This window comes from Panthera pardus, unplaced genomic scaffold (genome assembly GCF_024362965.1).
Source record: "Panthera pardus isolate Hobbes unplaced genomic scaffold, ASM2436296v1 HiC_scaffold_20, whole genome shotgun sequence".
In the NCBI taxonomy this organism is placed as follows: domain Eukaryota; kingdom Metazoa; phylum Chordata; class Mammalia; order Carnivora; family Felidae; genus Panthera; species Panthera pardus.
This window is the reverse complement of record NW_026526766.1, coordinates 16,371,707-16,394,124: the sequence shown is the minus strand read 5'-3', so window position 1 is coordinate 16,394,124 and position 22,418 is coordinate 16,371,707. Positions and strand designations below refer to the sequence as shown.

The 22,418-nt window shown below is 40.5% G+C and overlaps 1 protein-coding gene and 1 long non-coding RNA gene across 2 annotated transcripts in view; one reads left to right on the top strand and one right to left on the bottom strand.

The window, feature by feature from the left end:
* RORB (RAR related orphan receptor B) overlaps window positions 1–2,903 on the bottom strand; it is a 193,236-nt gene extending 190,333 nt beyond the window's left edge. The window contains exon 1 of the mRNA XM_019463598.2: window positions 2,154–2,903. Coding sequence (XP_019319143.1) covers window positions 2,154–2,160 — 7 coding nt within the window. The 5' untranslated portion in view covers window positions 2,161–2,903. The remainder of the gene's footprint in view (window positions 1–2,153) is intronic.
* Window positions 2,904–2,973: 70 nt separating this feature from the next.
* On the top strand, window positions 2,974–14,644 carry LOC128778561 (uncharacterized). Its single transcript, XR_008424151.1, has 3 exons — window positions 2,974–3,084; window positions 3,510–3,627; window positions 14,505–14,644. It is a non-coding gene; the product is annotated as an uncharacterized LOC128778561 (long non-coding RNA).
* The last annotated feature ends 7,774 nt before the right edge of the window (window positions 14,645–22,418 follow it).

The window sequence follows — 22,418 nt, the reverse complement described above, 5'->3', positions numbered from 1 at the left end:
TGGGCAGCCTGGCTGGCGTGACGCCTTCTGGACAGTGGGTGTGGGCTTCGACTGGTTTCTAAAGGTGAGCACTAGGCGAGGCGCCTGGCTTTCAACCCTTCAAGCTGCTGGAGTCCCTGAAGCGAGCGCGGTGGCGAACCCGGACTGCCTGGGCAGACAGCTCCTTCAGGAGCAGCGCGATCAAGCTACAACCCACTCCTGCCTCATACTCCTCGGGTTTTCTTCAATTTAAGGGGCGAGTGAGCGGCTTTTACGCCGCAGGTGCTAGTGCCGGGTCGCAGCGTAGGTGACTCGTGGTTTCGGACCTTCAGAACATAAGAACACCGCCACGGGAGGAATGTTGGAAGGGTCGAAACAAGGGAATTCCGGGCGACCTGGCAGCCCCAGACCAGAGGAGAGGAAATTGAAAGGAGAGCGGATGGTGGTGAGATGGGACAGAAAAAGGAAAACAAAGACCCGGGGCATCTTTCACTTAAAGGTTCTATACTCGCCAATTGCCCAGTATAGTTTTCTGAAAGAATTTAGACAGTGGAGCATGTGACCAAATCCCCACTGGGCCCCTCAACTGGAACCAGCTCGCCAGCGCAGATGCCCCCACTCCCAGTGCACGGGTCAATCAACCATCCCACCAGACCGTCCCTGTCCCTGATCTTCAGCTACTTCCCTCACACCCACTTCCTTGGACAATCTCTCTGTTCCTTCTCCTCCTTCCCTTTTCCTGCCACGTCCCCAATGCCCAGCCAGCTAACCCAGTCCCTGCCCCTAGTGTCAAGCTATGGGGACTCACTATGCCCAGCATGGGGAGCATGCCGCCTGCTCCCTAGGGGCCCTCCTAGACAGGTGCTGCGGGGAGTGAGTGGGAGATGTGCACTGCCCGGTGGAAGGTGACGAGTGTTTGCAGTTCTTCCTGTCGGTCCACCTGTCGCCGGGTCAGGGATGTAGGGAGGCCAGGGGCTGGCCGTTTCCAACTTTCTGTTACCAGGACCCGGAAGGCACGCGGAGGGTAGAGGAGTGCCCCACAAAACCGAAGAGTGGCCAGGAAGAAAAACGGGGGTGGGGGGGGGGGGAGGGAGGTGAGGCAGGTGCCCAGAGGCTTGCACGTATCCCCATGGCACTCTGGCACCGGGCCCGCTCTCCAAGAAAAGAGTGAAGTTGTGGCCGAGCAGAAAGTGAGGGAGTGCGCGCAAGAAACCTGAGGGTCCCAGCACTGCGCGGGGAGAGACGGACAGAGTGACTCCCTAGAGCCGGCCAGGCCATCTGCTGGGGCAGCCCAAAGGGTGGCCAGAGGAAGCGGCTCTCCCCTGTCCCCCGCGCGCTGCCCCACAGCTGCCAGCTCACCCTCAGAGACCTGCCACCGCCGTCGCCGCTGGGGGTCTTGGCTCGAGGGCTCACCCGGCACCGCCTCCCGCAGCGGCCCTTCGACAAAAGAACCTTCTCTGACGCGGGGAGCGCGGGCTCTCCTGTCCTCTGGAACTTTCTCCGCACAACTTTTTTCGGGGTGGCGCTCGTCCCTGGACCGCACGGGCTCCGCGCGAGGACCTGGCCTGGGCGTAGCGCCGGCGCAAGAGAACCCGCACAGGGGACGATCCCGGAATCCGCGTCCAGTCCCGGGACACCGCCCCTCTGCCCACCACTCCCACGAAGGGACGCGTTCGCGGGCCGGGACGCCGGTGGGCCTAGCAAGCCCGAGTCTGCGTGCCCGCGCGCTCCCGGCCCGCCGCCTGCCCGTGCGCCCGGCGCGCCCCACCCCGGCAGGCCACCGCTGCGCGCCCGGCGCTTCTAGCCGCTTCTGCCGGGAGGCTGCCCGCTCCCGCTCTCCTTCCACCCAGGGTCCGCTTCCGTACCCGGGAGTGACAAGCAAACACGGCTCGGTGCAACTCGCGGACGGGGAGACCGCAACTAGCGTCGCTCCCCTCTCCAAAAAGCGCCCTCCTGCGTCCCTCCAGAACTCCCGAGAGGCATCAACACCTTCCCACAACTTTCTACGCCCAGGCCGCTCGTAGCCCACCTGCGAACGCGAACTCGAGCACTGCGCTCCGCGAACCTCTCCCCCCCCCCCTCCCCCCGGGCAGCGTGCGCTCCCCTCCCCCATCTCCCCGTCTGGCTGGAGTTGGCCGGACCCGGGGAGCCTCGGGGTCCGCGGGCTCGCTTACCTCGCATGGTGTGGCCGCTCTCCCGCTCCGCGTAGTCATGAAGCTGCTCCCAGCCCGAACCCCGGAGAGCCCAAAAATCCTGCTCAGCACGAGTGAAGAAGGTGGTCGGCAAAGAGCTGCTCCGCCGAGAAAACCATCCCTTTAGGCGGACGCCGTGGCCAGAGGGTGACGTTTGCCGCCGCCGCCGCTGCTATGTTAACAGTTTTGATGATGGTGGTGATGACTGTTTTGATGGTTGTTTGGTTGTTTGTTTTCAGGAAGGGTGGAAAAAAAAATGGGCTGTCTGGCTGGTGCCTGGGTTTTGTTTTGCTTTTGTTTTTTTTTTTTTTCTTTTCTTTTTTTTCCTTTCTCTCTAATGTGCTTGCTTTTTAAAAATGCCACCGCCTCCGGCTCAGAAGATTTCTTTTGTGATCACTTGGACTGAGGAGGAGGAGGAAGGGCAGCAGCGGCAGGAGGAGGAGTTGGTGGTGGTTTTGTTAGTTACAAAGAAGGAGAAGGAGCAAGGGGGGGAAGAAAAGGAAACAGAAAAGGAAGAAAGGCGGTGTGGATGGCAGAGCATGTGCGTTTTCACATGACATCTGTGCCTGTTAGCGGATCCAGTGAATTTTCACTGTTCAGTTACAGGGAGGAAGGGAGCGAGAGAGAAAGAGAGGAGAGAGATGGAGAGAGAGAGAGCCGAGAAGGCGCTTATACGCGAGGGCGGGCTTGGCCGGGACTTCCAGGCCCCGCCTCCTGTCAGCGCCGCCGCCAATCAGCGCCCGGCAGAGCTTGGAGGGGGCGGGGACCACGGGGGAGGGGACGCGATTCCCGGAGCGGGGCGGGGGGTTGCAGCCTGGAGCCCGAAGACGGCCGGAGCTGAAACCGGTCACTAGAGACTGTCCGAACTGGGCAGAGGAGGGGGAAGCGCCCAGAGAGTGGGGCAGACCTGCAGGTGACATTCACTTCCGACTCGGGGAGGAGGAAGAAGGCGCTTGACCAGTCCTTTCCAGGCGAGGGGCGCGGGGCTCCCCGGGTCCCACGTTCCGTCCCTCTCTCGAAGCGATTGCCTGCCCCGATAGTTAGTTTTGAATTTATGGCAGCGCTCCGCGGAGTCCTCTCTCCGTAAACTCCGCATCTCTGGCGGGGGTTTCCAGGAGCAGGACGCTTCAGCGTTAGTGGCAGAATGATGCAAATCAACTTCATCACTTTGAGCATAGACCAAAATGCAGTCCCGTGCAAGTGTCATCTGCTTCCTTTGAAATCGTCTTTCAGATGCTTCCCGTCCCGAATCCTAAAAGCAAAACCCACGAGACACTAAGATTTCGTCTGTTAAAAAAAATTGTTTCAAAAACATTTTAATGTCTTCTTTCTGTCAAGGACATTTTTATTAGCACTTGGAGGACCTCCTGGCATTGGGCTACCCTATTCAAGGATAACAGCCTCAGTGGACAGTGTGGCCACCTCAGTGATGCAAGGGAAATGGCTGAGGCCAGAGGTATGATTGTCTGGTGCTGTTTATTTGATTGAGGTGCAGGGCTATTTAGGAGGGAAGACTTTTAAGTCCACTTGCTACCAGAAGACACTTATCTATTTATTGGAGACTGGCAATTAAACGTAAGTATTTTGTATTCCTTAGGTGAAAACTGCCATTTATTTGTATTTTGATAAAAATCCAGTGCGTATTTCAAAACTGTTCCTTTGCAAGTTTCCCCTGAGTGGACAAAGTAAACATATGGTGATCACATCTACTCCCTCCCGCTGCAGTAGGTTAACTGGTCCCCTCAAAGGCAGAGGTGAAAAAATTGGCTTCTTCCACTTGGTCTTAGGCATTGAGGCTCCAATTCATTAGTCTACCTGTTGGCAGAGCGGGCCTCATCATCATTCATGTGCCCAAATAATTTGATCTTTACTGGTATTTATTCAGATTTCGTCATGTAACACAAAGTGCGGTGCACAATTGGCAATTATGTAGTTAATTACTCCACCCTATACTGCGAAGTAGTTTGTACTCGCCCCCCCATTTATATAAAAAATAGATTACTTGCTGAATCTTCCCTAGCGCTGAACTGACTTAGCCCTGCTATATGCCCTTCAATTTGCAAGCCAATGTGTAATCTAGAAAAATTTTAGTATTAAGACTGAAAGTTGATTGAGTCTTTAATTAAATGAAATGAACAAAAGGAAGTGACTGTTCAGAATAGTTATTCCCTTATAAATACCTTTCCCCTAGATTTGTAATTGACACAGTAGTTAATCTTTTAAGATAATATTTAAGGCTCCCTGGTTTTTATCATTTTTAATCAAGTAAAATATATTCATCGTAACTACATTAAAGCTGCACTAAGTTATGCCTAATTTAGTTGCTTCATTAAAAATTACTGAATGTAAAATAGTCAAGAAACAAATTGTGACTATATCATTTTAATTTTATGTGCTTTTAGCAGAGACACAGGAATGGTGAAAGTTCCCAAGTCTTTGTAAACACTATAGTTATTATTGTTGTCATTATTTTAGATTTCTATTTCTGATTAAAGAGAAATTTCAGAATTCAAGAATTTTAACTCTTTCTTCATCTCAAATTTCTGAACATTTATTGAATTCTTAAATTTCTTTTGCTGCTGCAATATCTGTAATTCTTAAAAAAAAGTCAACACATATATGATAAGTGCCTGTCCCCCTCCTACACATTTTTATGTGACTTTTGTCTTGTCGGTACAACAACGCATAATTTTGCTTACAACTCTATCACATAGTTTTTAAGCCCTTCTGAATACTTCTGAAAAAAATTGTCAATTAGAAATACTTAAGTTATATCATTTTCAAAACTGTATATATATATACATATTATATATGTATATATGTATACATGTGTATGTATTTATACATATAATATTATATTATATTATATTATATTATATTATATTATATTATATTATATTATATTATATATGGTGCTACAAAAGTATTTCTCTTTTAAAGTGGAATAAATGTTGATCACTGGCTATACTGTGGTGATCTGGGATATTTTGGATCTTCCTAAAAATTCAAAAACTGAGTTCTTGAGCATTTCTAATAAATTGCAAATTATGTCAACTGAATGGAACCTAGTTGTGTAAAATAAATATTCAGGACTTAAATCAGCATTTTCCAAGAAGTCATAAAATAGTTACATATAATCTGATGTTTTTGTAACCTATCTGCCAGCAACTATCCATATTTTGATTGGCATAATAATACATTAATATAATGTCCTTGCTCAGATGAAGTGCAACGTCGGTCATTACTTGAATGATTGTAGAACTGTTTGGTTTCCTATAGTCTTGAAGCTCTGCTTTTGGCTCTGGGCCTGAAAGATGTTTGAAGCTGCTATCTAAATTGTGATAATTTTAAATGAAAATCAGTAGGTCATGTAGCGCCGTGCTTAATCTCAAGAACAGATACAGTTTTACTTACGTTCCTGCTAACCGTGTTCTGAACATACCAACCATCCCTCAGGTTCAGCTCTAAGGCCACAGAGTAATAACGACAAGAAATATCCTGACAGAGGCAAAGGTTTGTCATGAGCCAACCAGTTAGGGTGAACACGGCATGTAGGATTATTTCGATCCTCAAATGCTTCAACCAAAATAGGAAGTAATGCTTCACCACATTCTGAGCTGGCCAGTCTATAGATCCTACTTAAAATATCTCTGCATCTTGGAGGAACATTGGCAATATTGATAATGGCATTACATTTAGAATGACTAAAAGACTGGGTGTTTAGGGGGCTATGTGGCTGTGAAAGTCACGACAGATATACAAAGCTACCTTAAATACTGGGAAAACGAGGAAAAAAGATAACTTTATATGTTACATGTTTCTATTAAAAATAGAAAAGGTGAAGTACTGAGCTTACTGTTGCTGGAGGCAACCAACAAAGATTGAATGAAAAACTTTGGTAAAGATGCTCTGGTTTACAGATTTCTGTAGTGGGCTGAGAACTGTCTAGATTAGCTCTAATATCTTCCACAACTCTAAATGTATTCACGTGGAGACACTTACTACTGCCCCAGCAGCTGCAGCAGACCTGTGCTTCCTAACATGAGAACAGGAGCCAGGATTTCCCAAGACTTTGGAAGAGTTCTGGGTACTTTATAGGTGCTTGATAATTATTGGCTGAATGAATGCTTTCTACTCTTTTGTCCCCTGGATGTGAACCAGAAATATAGCAAACACCTAAATAAGAGCTCTTCTTTCTTAGTTTCTAGTGGGGAGGAGAAGGGGAGGAAAGAGAGAGAGAGAAATGAGAGTTTTCTTTTTTCATTTTAAACTCTCCTAATTTGTGGAAGAAAAAAAAAAGAAACACGGATGTTTGGGTTTGGTTACGTAATTATAAAAGAAAGCAAAATCTAGTTATTTTCATATTTGTTTCCATTCTGTTTTATTCTCAGATGGAGGGTTTTTATAATTTTTAAAGTTCTGCTTCATTTAAAAAAATGTTTATTTACTTTTGAGAGAGAGAGAGTGTGAGCACGTGTGTGAGCAGGGGTGGGAGGCAGACAGAAGGAGAGAGAGAATCCCAAGCAGGCTGCTCACTGTTGGCACAGAGCCTGATGAGGGGCTTGAACTCATGATCTGAGCTGAAGTCAAGAGTCAGATGCTTCACCGACTGAACCGCCCAGGCACTCCAAGTTCTGCTTTGTTTTTAAGTATGAATGCAAATTCAATAACTTTTCAGAATGCAATAAGAGAAAATATGTTTAAAATGTGTATCTTGTGCTTTATGTAATACATTGGAAAGAGTGCATGGGCCAAAACAAAATGAACCCCAATAGGTGGGATAGGAGGTACGGTAAGCTTTAGGAAAATGGCAAATTAGATTAGGGAAAAAAAAAGAGCTAACATTTATTGGATGAACCACAGAGTCTATCAGCCTCTCTAATTTTTATTTCCTTAAAGAACCTACATGGTGTGTATTATATCTCACTCCCCTAACCCCTGCCTTTTTTTTTAAAGAAAGGCTTAGAAAGGTCAAGTAACTTGTCTAAGATCACAAATCTAAAAATGTTGGATCCACTATTCAAACCCAGATATAGTCTCTAAAATGTAAGTTCCATTTTATTGTTTTCAGTGCTAAATTCCCAGAATCTAGCATTTTTCCTGGCAAATAGTACATGCTCCAAATGCACTTGTGAACATTTGGACTCTTGTCCACTGCACAGTACAGCTATCTACACACTCCATGACTGAAGCTAGTTATTTGCTAAATGCCATTAAATAAAGAACAGTGACTTTAGAGATCAAAGAATACTGTGAAAAAATTATTATGCCTGATTCAGGTCCATCACGGAGTCTAGGAAATACTTTTGTAATAAATATTTCAGGTCATACATAGTATGGGGCTGAATTAAAATGGTAGCAGTAAGGGGCTCCTGGGTGGCTCAGTTGGTTAAGTGTCCGACTTCGGTTCAGGTCATGATCATACAGCCCATGTGGGGCTCTGTGCTTATAGCTCAGAGCCTGGAGCCTGCTTTGGAGTCTGTGTCTCCCTCTCGCTCTGCCCCTCCTCCACTTGCCCTCTGTCCCCCTCTCTTAAAAATAAACAAAGACATAACAAAAATTAAAATGGCACCAGTAAAAACGAAAAAAAAGGATGAGGGGAAAGGTTGGACATGTTTTGAAAGGCAAAAGCTATAAAGTCTAGTTCATGATGATATGGTGGTGCTTGTGGGCAGTGCATTGGTTAAGATGAGAAAGAAGTCAAACCACAGCTTCATAATTAGGAAGCTGGTAGAATGAATATGCCATCAATAGAAATAAGGAAGGAAGGAAGAGTAGGTTCTTGACTGAATAGAGGAAAATGTTGAGATTAATTTTCAGTTTTTGTGTATATTGATGACAATATCTAACAGATGGTTGGGTAGGTAGAACTGAAGTTTTGGAAATTGTTAAGAGGTGAAAATAAAGATTTTTAAGATCCTCAAAACCATTAAGCAGAAGCAAAATAACATGAGAAGAAACCAAATGTCTCTTTTTAAGGGGTAGTAGGTGGAGGATAAGCCAATGAATAAGAGGATGGATGGGTGACGGTGGAGTATGTTGGTATTGTATCAGAGAAGCCAAAGTAGGAAGAGTTTCAAGAAAGAAGGAATGATCAACAATGTCAAATATGCAGAGAACTCAAGGGCCATTGGGTTTGCTGATTAGGAAGTTATTAGTGATTCCCAGGAAACCTTCAGGACAGAGGACTAAAGAGCTATTAAGTCATGGATGAATGCAGGGAAAAGTTTGGATTATCCTTTCTAGTTGTTTGGGGGATGGGAGAAGGGTGGACCATTAGCTGAAAAGAGGGTAGATCAAGTTCTCTCTCTCTCTCTCTCTCTCTCTCTCTACACACACACACACACACACACACACACACACACACACACACACACTTCTTTCCTTCTATATAAATCTGGGACTGAACAAAATGGTAATTTTAAATATAAAAAGAGAGTCTGAACAAATGAGATCAGTGGTCATAGGTTAGCTTTGGTAACAGCACCTTTTCTTCTGAGACCAAAGTCAAGAAACAGAATGGATAGATAAAGACCAAGCAACATTGTAGAGTTAATGGGATTTGAAAGCATGGGTAGAGGGAAAATATTAAAGTCTAGGTGCCAGCAATTAATTTACCTGTGCAATCCCAAGTCACATTATTTCTGCATCCCAGTTTCCCCATTATACAGTGAGTATCTTTTTTTTTAAGTTTTTATTTAAGGGGTACCAAGGTGGCTCATTTGGTTAAGCCTCCAACTTTGGCTCAGGTCATGATCTCGGGTTCATGAGTTTGAGCCCCGTGTTGGGCTCTGTACTGACAGCTTAGAGCTTAGAGCCTGCATTTGATTCTGTGCGTCTCTCTCTCTGCCCCTCTACCGCTCTCACTCTGTCTCTCCCTCTCTCTCTCTCTCAAAAATAAATAAACATTAAAAAATTTAGGGGCGCCTGGGTGGCTCAGTCGGTTGAGCGGCCGACTTCGGCCCAGGTCATGATCTCGCGGTCCGTGAGTTCAAGCCCCGCGTCGGGCTCTGTGCTGACCGCTCGGAGCCTGGAGCCTGTTTCAGATTCTGTGTCTCCCTCTCTCTCTGACCCTCCCCCGTTCATGCTCTGTCTCTGTCTCAAAAATAAATAAATGTTAAAAAAAATTAAAACAAAATTAAAAAAACTGAAGTTTTTATTAAATTCCAGTTAGTTAATATACAGTGTAATATTAGTTTCACGTATACAATACAGTGATTCAACAGTTCCGTACTTCACCCAGTGCTCATCACAACAAGTGCAGTGAGCATCTTAAGGACAGTAACTCTGTCATTTTCATTTTGGTATCCAGCACCTGGTGTTCTAGAAACTGCTTGTTAAATGATTTAGTTCAACTTGACAGTTGGATCATTAGTGAAACTTTTGTCTCAGTTTAGTGCTTGTCCTGTTATATTTTGGTAAACTCCCAATTTTTTATCATGACCCTTGAAGACTTAAATATAACAAATCTCCATTTACATAAGCTAGATTGAGTGGATCTCCTTTTGTTGCAAACATACAAGCTCTACCCAAACAGGCTGATTGAAAAAACATCAAAGGCACAAACTAACTACTGGCTGCCAGTATGTTCCAGACACTACATAGCAAAAGATGAGTTATGCTTTATTTTATAAAATTAGATTAAAATATTTTAATGTTTCTTTAGAAGAATAAATGCCTGTGAATAGCTAATGAAATTACTTCAAAAAATAAGGCTGGTTCAGAATGAATTTAAATGTATAATAATGCTTAGCCAAAAAACCAGAAAATACACTAACATTAAAAAAATTTTTTTTAACATTTGTTTATTTTTGAGAGCTAGAGAATGAGCAAGGGAGGGGCAGAGACAGAGGGAGACACAGAATCCGAAGCAGGCTCCAGGCTCTGAGCTGTCAGCACAGAGCCCGATGTTGGGCTCGAACTGACAAACCGTGAGATCATGACCTGAGTCTAAGTCGGATGCTTAACCAACTGAGCCACCCAGGAGCCCCTACACTAACATTTTAATAGAGAGTAACCTGAAGAATTAGAGGGAGAGTGAAGACTATAACATTTTTTGTGCCATATATTTTGTACTGTTTATTTACAAGAGGTAAATGTGTGTGCGTGCGTGTGCGTGTGTGTGTGTGTGTGATAAAAAAAGATTTTTTCAAGACAACCAAAGTAGAAAAAAAGGAGATTAGTACAGGGGACTTCCCTTACCAAAACTTACTTGAAAATCATTCCAATAAAAATAAAATATATTGTTGGGGCACCGAGGTGGCTCAGGCGGTTAAGCGTCCGGCTCAGGTCATGATCTCGCGATTCATGAGTTTAAGCCCCACGTGGGGCTCTCTGCTGACAGCTCAGAGCCTGGAGCCTGTTTCAGATTCTGTGTCTCCCTCTCTCTCTGCCCTTCCCCCACTTTCACTCTGTCTCTCTCTGTCTCTCAAAAGTGAATAAACATTAAAAAAATTAAAAAATATATATATTATCACAAAAGTAGGTAAGTATCAGAGCATACATAAATGATTTAAGACTGTGAGAACTTTATATAAAAATCAAAATGGTTTTTAGGTTCCGGTTAGAAAATATGCATTTTAATATCATGGGCAATGCCAGATTTCTATATCATATCACATACAAGACTACATTTCAGATGATTAGAGAATTTAATGAAATATATAAGTAAAAGCCCAAAATAATAAAATTATATTTTTGTGTATATTTATATAATGTGGATAGGGGCAAACTTTTCCAAAGTAGTAAACCCAGTCCCTATGAAAATAAAAAGTTAGATGTATGTCCCTATGTACAAAGTAAAAAGGTGAATATTTTGAATGGCAAAAGGCCCCCCAAAGAAAGTGAAAATACACACAGCAGACTGGAAAAATACTGCTGTAGAAACAAGTAGTTGTTTTTATAAAAATGCATACACACTTATACATTATAAGAATTGGATAAAAAAATCTCAAAACAGGGGTTGGTAGAGAAGAAAGGGGAGCTGCTTAATTTAGATTTTTTTCCTGATTGTTTTTGCTATAGATGAACATTTCTCCTTTGTGTTTGTATTTGTTAATGCTACTGAAAAGTCCCTTTCCAAGATCATCTGACAAACTTTAAGATACTTTCTTGTTTGTTATGAACTAGATGCAAATGGAAGGTTTCGAATGGCTTCATCTTAGCTGCTGATACACTGCAAAATTTATCTTGAATTGGCTATTTTTCTCTATATTCCTGCCCCATCAATTCAAGCTACTGTCCCTCACCTACCTAGATGGGTACCAGGTTCTCAGAATTTGTCTCTCTACCTCCATTTTTGCCCCTTAATCCATATATTTTCCAACTGGCAGCTAGACAGAACATTAAAAAATGTAAGTCATATAGTAGATAACCCCTTGCAAAAAACATTAGAGTGTCTTTCTATTGCACTTAAAAATAACCTTATCAGGGCTTACAAAGAGGGTGAAGACATTCTGGTTTGCACTGACGCCCTGAATAATTATTAGAAGTGCCCCGTTTCATTCTCAAAAGTATTCCAGTCTGAGCAATACGTAATATAGTTGCCCTAATTGTAAGCGTCTGCTGGCTTAAAGGTTATGTTTTCAGAGAAAATCGTCCCTCATCATACTATCTAAGAGAGCACTCATTCATAATGCTTTTTCAGAGCATCTTTTTTTGTGATCAGATCATAATTTATGATTATTTACTTTTGTCTTGTTATTATCTAATGAAGGGAATGAATTAATTTATAATTAATATTATTATTTGCCCTACGAGGCAAGGACCACATCTCTGTTATTTTGTATTGTATCATCAAGACCTAGTATGATGGCTAACACCTAGCCCATGCTTAATAGAAGTTTGTTCAATAATCAATAATTTGGACTGATTGTCAAAATTTAAGCAATGTAGGGGCACCTGGGTGGCTCAGTCAGTTTAGTGTCGGACTCTTGATTTGGGTTCAGATCATGATCTCACGGTTGGTGAGTCCAACCCCACGTTGGGCTCTGTGTTTTTTAAAGTTTTCTGTTGATTAAAGTTCTCTCTAGCTGCCAGTTGGAAAATATATAGGTTAAGGGACAAAAATGGAGGTAGAAAGACAAATTCTGAGAACCTGATCTTCATGTAGGTAGGCAATGGACATAGCTTGAATTGATGAGGCAGGAATATAGAGACAGCTCATGCGCCCTCTCTCTCTCTTTCTCAAGACAAATAAACATTAAAAAAATAAAACTTAAGTGATGTAAGTAATGCTTTTTGTTTTCTTTTTGAAAACTTGGTCTATACATTTGCTAAGATGTCTTCATGTCTCATTATGGGCACATTTAAAAATACATGCGATATTAAGTTTTTCTTTTTAAGACGATATATATCGTGATGATTAAGTATATCAGTTCTGGAGTAAAATGAAACAAAACAACAACCCCCCCCCTCAAAAAAAAAAACATAAATTGTTTTCCATTCCAGATCTGCTATTTTCAATGTGAGCTGGTAGTTAACATGCTTAAAATGCGCTTAAAAATATTTAAACAGGACTAATGAACTCAAAAGGATAAAAGGAGATATGCTAACATAGTGCTTAGCACATCATGATCATGCAAAAATCATCAACTATTTATAATTTTATGACTTGCTTGTGGAAAATCTGTTTAATGAGTTAGCGACAGCAAAGTTTTCAATTCAGGTCAATTAGACGTTGCCTGTCTATCACAGTTCCCAGTTACTTGTAAACAATCAACAAAAGCACAAATATAAACTAGTTTATAATTTTATCAGTTGTTTTCCACTTCCTTTTCCCCAAATGCTTTGTGACCCTGCTTTTTTTTTTTTCTCCTTTCTTAGTCTGAATTGATCAATTTTGGAGTATTCCATTTATTTTTCTCCCATTGGTTTGCTGGTTCCACATCGTTACTATTCTTTTGGTAATCCTCCTAGAGATTAAACATGTGTCCTTGGATTATTAGAACAAATATAAATGAGTACTTTTACCACACTGCGGTCAATGCTAAGACTTTAACACGTTGAACTCTGCTAACCTTCCGTATCCCATTAGTGCCGTTAGTGTTATTGTTGTCATGTATCTTAGTTCTACATATATTTTAAACCCCATAAAATATTATTAATATTGTGATTATTATTTTGCATCATCAGTATTCCTTCGGATTGGCCCCAAATTGAGTCATGTAATTTTTTTTCTGCATTTTTGTGTTTCTCTTGTGGATCATTTTCCTTCTGCTTGAAGAACTACTTTTAGCATTCCCTTTCATGTCCGCTGCTGCTGCTGCTGAACACACTTGGTTTTTGGTTATCTGGAAATGTTTATGCTGCTTCACTTTTGAAAGATGGGTTTTTTACTGGTTGCTGGATTTCTTTCTTTTTTCCCCACTCTGCTCATATCATTCCATTGTCTCCCGTCTTACATCTTTTCTGTTGAAGAGTCACTTTTCAGCATTATGGTTGCTCCTTTGAAAATGATGTATCTTCCTCTTTGGTCTCAATTTTGGGATTTTCTCTTTCTCTTTGGTCGTTAGTTGTTTTACTGTGATGTGCGTAGATGTGGTTTTCTTTTCAGTTGCCCTGTCTGGAGTTTAAAACACTTTTTGAACTTATGGCTTGGTATCTTTTATCAATTGGAAAGTTCTTGACATTTTCTCTTCAATGTTGCCCTGGCCCCATTTCCTCTGTCTTCTTCTGGAGGGAGATGGCATTATATGTGTGCATTATGTATGGCGTGTATGCGTGTATGTATATGTATGCTTTCATTTTGCCCCATATATCACTTTCCCCCTCACTGTGTCGTTTCTATCCTTTTGTTCTCCAGGCTTCCATCAGGTTATTTTATATTCACCTAACTTGTAGCTCACCGATGCTTTCCTTAGCTGTATCTTTCAGTTTGTTGTTAAGTCTATTCGCTCTTTGTTTCAATTATTCCATTTTTCAGTCCTAGAATTTCTATTTGATTATTTTTTATAGGTTCCTATTATCTGGTAAAATCCTCCATCTTGTCATCTATTGTTTTAGATTTTAATTCCAGTATAGTTAACACACAGTGTTACGCTGGTTTCAGGTGTATGATACAGTGACTCAAGAGTTCTATACATTACTCAGTGCTCATGATAAGTGTGCTCTTAATCCCCTTCACCTAGTTCACTTATTTCCTTGAACATATGAATACATTAGTATTTTAATCCATAGGGACAATTTCAATATCATGGTCACCTGTTAGTTTTTATGTATTTACCAGAATTTTTTATTGAAGTTATAGACACAGTCTATAGTTACATAGGCTAATGTCTAAATGGTGGTCTAAATGCTAATTTTTATGGTGGTCTGTATCTTTCTGTGTTTCAGTGAAGGTTGAAATGGATAAAGAAAACAGAAGTGAAGCAATTTTGAAGATTTGAATTAAAAAAAAAAAACAAAACAAAACCCAAAAAACGTTGACAGGCAGGTATGTGGACCAAATGACCCAGGGATTCTCCATTAAGATTAAAGAACTTCTTGTATGTTTCCAGTTCTCAAATATCAAAACTGTTACTGGCAGACTGCTGCATGTCTATAATATCACTAAAAACACTACTCTCTTTTCAACTCATTCACCGAAGTCAGACCGTTTCTCAATACAGAATGCTTTCATCTTTTCTATTGGGAAAACAGAAAATAGATGGGAATCTGCATTTTGCTTAAGATGTTCTGAGATTTCATCCTTGGTACTTAACACCACATTTCTTTCCTCAAAATGAAGAATATACAGCTAACTGCAGCTACTTTAGGGACCGAGATTATAATCACCATGCAACTTCCCTTAGAATGAATTCACATACATACATGCCATGGGATTGCCCAGTTTGAATGCCTGGCAGACCTGGAGACTGATGGCATTTTGATAAATGATGCACATACATAATTTGAAAATCTAAAATGCACTGGCAGAGATCGGGAGATGTTTGTGTTAATGAAAGCATGATTTTCTGGATCAAAGCAGACAAGGGAGGCCCAATTCTCTCAGATGAGGAGGGCTGCAGAATATGTTTAGTGAATGAAAAGAGAGGTTGATGCAAGATGAGCTCTTTAAATAAGGGCAAAGTACTTTATCAATCCAAACCAATTCCGAATAGTCCGTCCTCCTCTCTGGAGGACACTGGGAGGAAAGGTATGAAATCAGCATGCTTTTTAAAAACTCTAAGTAAGTATATCAGGCCTCTCCAGTGGGGCACTTACAATCCCAGTCAGCTGGTATGAAAATCTGGAGAAAGAAATTTTATGTTTTATTTGAATGTAAATTCTCCTCAACCTAACAGCCAGGACATAGAAGACAGAGAGAGAGAAACATGGGAATAAAGGTGGGAGAAGGGAATAAAATATGAGAGAAGGATGTGAATTCAGGGGTTTCAAAAGCCTTGAGAGGAATGGGGAAGGCACATCATGTCTTGAATACAGTGATAACTCAAGTGTATTATATATTTAGTGGCACATGTTTCAGATTAGTCATTCTGTGATGAATGAAGACAAACACTGGGCTGGGACATATGATGGAGAGCAGAAAAGGAAGAAGGGGTAAGGAAAAAAGAGGTGTAGACAGTGGAAGCTTTCTTTGTTTGGACCCACTTACTGGCTTCTGGTAAGGGCAGTTGATTACTTAGGACTGGAATTGGTTGTCTTGTTTCCTGAATAGTGCCTGAGGGTTTGTTTATTTGTTTGTATTTTTTGGCAATTCAGTCCCAAGGGTGTTGTCACCATGGTACCCCTAAACTATCTGTCCCTATCTTTAACCACTATGCTCTATGGGGGAAAAAAGAGTGATGCACATTTCGGCTCAGGCTAATCTACAACATCCAAATATGAAACCAGTAATACAGGGCAAAATTTACACTCTCCAGATAAACGTTTCAGAAGGGACTTTGTTTCTCTTTCCTGCAAAGTACATCCATAGCCATTAACTAAGATGTTTTATGATAAAAAAAAAATTGGTAAAGTTAATATTGTTAATTTGGAAATTACTTAAGTTTAATGAAATTAGTGCTATGAGACAGCTATTATCTTTAAAGAGGGAGAAAAAGTTCCTTCCAAATGCCAGGAAGTTGAAAAAAGGTATAATACATCCAAGTGAATCATTTTTTCCCAACTGTATAGGATTGTTACACTTACAGCACAGGAAAAAGGGGAACAGGGCTTTGAAAAAAATGAATTTTTGCTGGTCAAAAGTCTCAAAGAGTTATGTAATCAAAGCAGAAAAGTATGAAAATAATTAGTCATGTCATATTTGAAATACATGTGTAAGCATGTCCCCAGAGAAGGCTGGTGTATGTCATGTATTTAAACTCAAGTTAAGCTGATAAGTGATTGTAGAGTGTTGCTTAGATCCCGTATTTGCTATTCTTGCTTCTGGAGACACTGGTGGAATTTAAATGAAATAGGTAAGTGGAGGCATTCAAAGCAACAGACAAGCCTGTGGTTTCTGCCCCACTCCATGGGGCAAACCGCATTCCTTTCCTGTCCTAACAGATTTGGAGAAGGGAGAATATTAGTGTCCAGCAGAGGTCGCAGTGCTGGAGTCAGGAATGGTTCAACAACCACCTACTGGCTGAAAGGAACAGGAGAACCCGAAGACCCAGAAGTGGTGATAATAAAAAGGCCCAGCATCTTCCCATAGTTAGGAAGTCAAATCAATATTTGACCTTCAAGCCCCCTGAGCTCAAAATTAAGTATACAAAACCAACCATATTCACCTGCCTTAATACTTGTGATTTTTTTTTGAAGTATCAATGAGGAGCTCTCAGCTATTAATTTTTCATAGTTGCCTTCAATCAACAAGAGTATGTCTTATATACCTGTCTGTTGAGTCAATTATTGTGTGTGTGTGTTTTTTTCCTGGCTTATTCTAGGTTTATTCCATTTAAATGTTGAGATACTAGGTCTTTAGCAAGTTGGCCGCACGTGTGAGACCAACCTCATCATCTTCATCAACCTCATCAACCTCTTCATCTTGTGAGACCACCTCTTCTGGGCAATAGTAGGTCCTTACATCAGCTCTATGGAAGCATCAGAAAGTCTAAGGAAAAGGCAAGCAGGTTTTGATCCTGTGGACAGTGATGGGTAAGCAAGCACAGTGCCTGCAAGGACAGGGATGTGGTAGGAAAATCTGGATGATATAGTTATAAATGACTGAGATGAAACTCAAGGGAAAAAGGAATTATTTTTAAAAAAGCAGACGTTGTGGGGGCGCCTGGGTGGCTCTGTCGGTTGTGTCTGACTTTGGCTCAGGTCATGATCTCACGGTTCATGGCTTCGAGCCCCACGTTGGGATCTGTGCTGACAGCTTGGAGCCTGGAGCCTGCTTCAGATTCTGTGTCTCCCTCTCTCTCTGCCCCTCCCCCACACTCTCTCTCTCCCAAAAATAAACATTCAAAAAATTGAAAAAAATAAAAAGCAGACATTGTGAAGCTACTACTATGTTTACAGGTAGGTTTTTCACTCATTTAAAAATTCATTGAATACAGATTAAGTAAAATCTGACATTTCAGTCACCAGTACATTTCAACAGAGCTCAAACCTTGAGTACATTGTGTTACAAAGACAATAGAAATGGTTAAAAATCCAATATTTACTTAAATAGGAATGCTTCTATAAAATATTCTAAGATAGACATAAGCCTGGAAATTTTGCTTTAAAATTTACGTGGAAAATTTGTAATACTCTATAACCAAAAAGTTTAGCAAACGCAATAAAAAACAAAGCTAGAATTTATCAATAAATTTTTTGTGAATCACATTTTGTGAATCATGTCAAAATTTTATTATTATTTTATTTTATTTTTTATTTGACAGAGAGAGAGTTCGAGGAGGGGAGAGGAGCAGAGAGAGAGAAAGAGAGAGAGAGAGAGAGAGAGAGAGAATCTCAAGCAGACTCCACGTTAAGAGTGGAGCCCGACTCAGGCTCAATCCCATGACCCTGGGATCACGACCAGAGCTGAAATCAAGAGTAGGATAGTCAACTGAATGCGCCACCCAGATGCCTCCAAATTTCATTTTTAATGCTTTATTTTTTTTATAGCAGTTTGAGGCTTACAGGAAAATTGAGCAGAAAGAAGGGTGTCCATATGCCCCTACACTCCACTGCCAGAAGAGTTTTTCCTTTTAATAGCATCTTGCATTAGGGTGGTAGTTTTGTTTTGTTTTACAATTAACGAAGCAATATTAATACATTATTATTAAATAAAATCCGTACTTTACATTGGGGTTCACTCTTTGTGATGTATACTCTGGGGGTTCTGACACGTGTATACTGACACGTATATACATGTGGCATACAGAGTTGTGATTTCACTACTCTAAAAGTCCCCTGCAAGCCACCTATCCATCTTTCCCTCCCTCTTCCCACCCCTAACCCTGGAAACCACTGATCCTTTTACTGTCTCCATAGTTTTGTCTTTTCCAGCATGTCATAGAATTGAAATCCTAACAGTACGTAGCCTTTTTCTGATTGGCTTCTTTCCTTTAGTGATATGCATTTAAGTTTCCTCCATTTCTTTTCATGGCTTGGTACCTTTTTTTTAGGCAGTGAATAATATTTCATTGTCTAGATGTACCACAGTTTATTTATCCTTTCCCTTTCTTGAAGGACATCTCCCTGAATTTCCACTTGGAGCTTTATATAAGTAAGGATGGAGTCTGGGAATCACAGAAAGACCAGTTTAATTTAGATGAATTAAATGGAGAGTTTTGCTGCTGTTTCTGTTTTACACTATAAGAAGCCATATGTAAGTAGGCTGGTACGATGCCTTCATGATTCCATCAGGGACACAGCTGTCTCCTATTGGTTCCTCAGACACTTACAGAATAAGGCCTTGTCCTCTTGCTTTTTCCCTGAAGACCTCCAGATATTTTCTCCCCCACCAGCGTTACGTCAAGAACAAGGGGGAGGCAGAGGGTAAAAGGTGCAGCACGCCAGCTAATGGTCTTCCCTGGGAGAGAGGGAAGTGGCCCTTGGCAGCAAGAACTGGCCTGGCACTATCTACCCGGACTTGGTGTTGCTAGGAGCTGGCTTGGCACCCACAGCTACGCCTTGGAAACTGGAGGGACAGCACTAGAGATACCAGAATAATACAAAGGGTTGCAGAGAAAAGATGTGAAAAAAACCTCTGACTATTCACAACTTGGGCTCGATGTGACCTTACTCCACAGTATTCTGCCCGAGTGGACCACTGCAAATATGGCCAAAACATTACATTCCCTCTCTGTCTGGATTATGTAAATAGTTTCAGAGAAAACAAACTGAGAGAGCAAGTGGCAAAACTGTGAAATACAGTTATATTTGCAAATAGGAGAACCTAGTTTTGACATTTTCTTAAATAACCAAGATTGATTCTTTAAAACATGAAATAACACAAAGTGATACATAAACACATATGCATTATGAAAAATTCAAATAATACAAAGTGTATGGTGTAAAAATGACAATCCCTTCTCCCCTCCTCCACAATCCTCTCTTTTCACTAGCGGGGGCTGCTGCTAGAATACGAGTGCATTTATTAGAAAACACCTCACCTTATGTTCATACCCACGTTTTTAGTTTTTCTTTTGCATATACATATACATACATGTGTCCCTCTGTGTGTATATGCACATATACATATATACATACACAGGTATATGCACACATATTATGTATACGCACATATTATATATGTATATATACATGTAAAATATTCTACAAATTGCTCTTTATTCCCATGTCAAAAGAATTGCTAGGTATAAGATTTAACATTTTGACATTTTGGTGGGTATGGTCAAACTCCAAAATGTCCCTTTCCAATTTTGATTGTACAATGGTGTACTGAACATTCATTTTCCCTTATCCTCACCAACTGAGAGCCCATTTTCCCATTTAGCACTTTGTACCCACTGTTGTTTTAATTTTCTGATCAATGCTGATGTTGAAGACCTTTCCACATGTTGATGGGCCCTTAGGAATTGTTCTGTGTATTATTTTTATCATTTTCTTGCTGATCTACAGAGGCCGTTTTATACGGCATGGATATCAGTCCTTTGTTGTAAACGTGTTAAGTTACGAACACTTCTGTCTGGAGCTTCTCTTCTGATGTTTTACGGTGTCTTTTTTCTTCTAAGAGATTTTATTTTTATGTAATGACTTAAAAAATATTTTCCTTTCAGCTTCTGGGTTTTGTGTTTTTTAATAAAGTTTTTCCTTACCCTCTCCCAAATGATTATAAGAATATTCTCCCGTTTTATTTAAATATTTTATAGTTTGGCTGTAGGTTGATTGCAAAACAGGAACTCTATTTTTTGGTATGCTGTAGGTAGGAACCTAACTTATCTTTACCTACTTGGTGTAATAGAGTCAGAATGCTTGAGTCCATTTTCCAGCTCTGCTATTTGCTTGTACTTCTGTATTACTTGACTCTTTGGGCCTCACTTTTAGCATCACACAATGTGGATAACACTTTTACCTACCTCATAGGATTATAGGATGGATGAAATGAATTCTTCAGATGAAAAATACTTAAAATACTTCTCGGAATAGTATTAGCCCTTCTTCATATATATTAGCCCTGCTCCATCCTCCCAAAAAACCCAAAACCTGAAACAGAAATAGCAACAAAACAAATCCAGTCCTTTCTCTAGTGGACTGATACACAATATTTACTATAATTTCTATTACATAAATGGGTCTTTTTTTTTAATTTTTAAATTTAAATTTTCTTTTTTTAACATTTATTTGAAAGAGAGAGAGAGAGAGCATGAGTGGGAGAGGGACAGAGAGAGAGAGGGAGAGAGAATGTGGGGCTTGTTCTCATGAATGATGAGATCATGACCTGAGCTGAAATCAAGAGTTAGATGCTTAACAACTGAGCCACGCAGGCATCCCTGTTTCTTGACTCTATTCTGTTTAATTGAACTTTCTGTCACTTCCCTCTGTTTTAATTACTATAATTTTAAGACATATTTCCTATCTGGAGAGCATATACCTCTCATTATTGTTCTTTTTTTTTTTAAATGACAGTCTTGAACGTGTTTTTTGTACAGATGAGTTTTCTTATGGAAATTATCAAGTTCCATAAGAAACGTCTTGTTGAGTTCAATCGAAGATCTTAAGTTCCAGACAAATTTGGTTTAAGATTGCATTACATTTGTAAATTACTTTAGTGAGAATTGATATCTTTATGATACTGAGTTTTCCTGGGAAGATGGGAATATGGTATATTGCTCCAAAAATGTAAGTCTTCTTTTCTGTGCCTCAGTAAATGTTATCATTTTCTTCATATCTTGCCTTTCTGATTATTAATTGGCTGCGGTACTCCACGTGTTGTTACTGTTAAGAGTCAAGCCCAGAGGGACAATGTGGGAGTCTCACCGTGTCTCAGTAATTTTGACTTGGACAAGTTCCCATCTCTGAACCAATCATTGTAACAAGACAAATGTGATACACAACTGGCTTAAGCTTAGTTCATGTCCCCCACTGGGAACTCCTGGGTGACAGGAAAATTACCCAAGAGAGTAGAATGTATGTGATGTCAATTATTCCAATTTGGACGCATATTGATATTTGGTCTGATTTAAAAAAAAAATTTTTTTTTTTTACTAGGTTCTTAAGTATCTTTGTCAGGAGGGACTTCTAGATCTTGTGCTTTCTGAGTCCCTGGGTGTCTAAAAGTGTCTCTTTTTATCTTGTTTATGTGAATTATAAAATGTTTAAAATGTCACTCCATTGTCTTATTTTTCCACAGTAAATGAGAAATTGAAGACTGCCTGCTTTTCTTTACTTTCTACATAACGAATTCTTTCTCTCTCTCTAAAAGAAGCATGTAATATTTTCCTTTATCCTTGGAGTTAAAGTTTTCATCAAGAGGGCTAGGTTTAATATGACTTTTGATACATGAATCTTAAGTATTTAGCTTAGTTTCTTCCAATAGCTCTGTGATTCTTGCTTTTTTCCCTCCTCTTTCTGGAACTTCTATTATATGTTTTATATCTAGATTTATCTTCCATTAATTTTTATTTTCATTCATGATTTTCACTGTATATATATATGTATGTATATATGTATATATATGTATATATACACATATATATAAGTAATCAAATACATAATCAAATATGTAATGGAATGCATGTGTAGGCATATGTGTGTTTACATGTACAACAGCTCCTTCATCTGGTGTTTGGTATCATTTAATTGGTGGTTTGTTTTATTATTTGATTCCTCTACAGAGGGTTTAAAAATGGAAATCATGTCTATTTTATT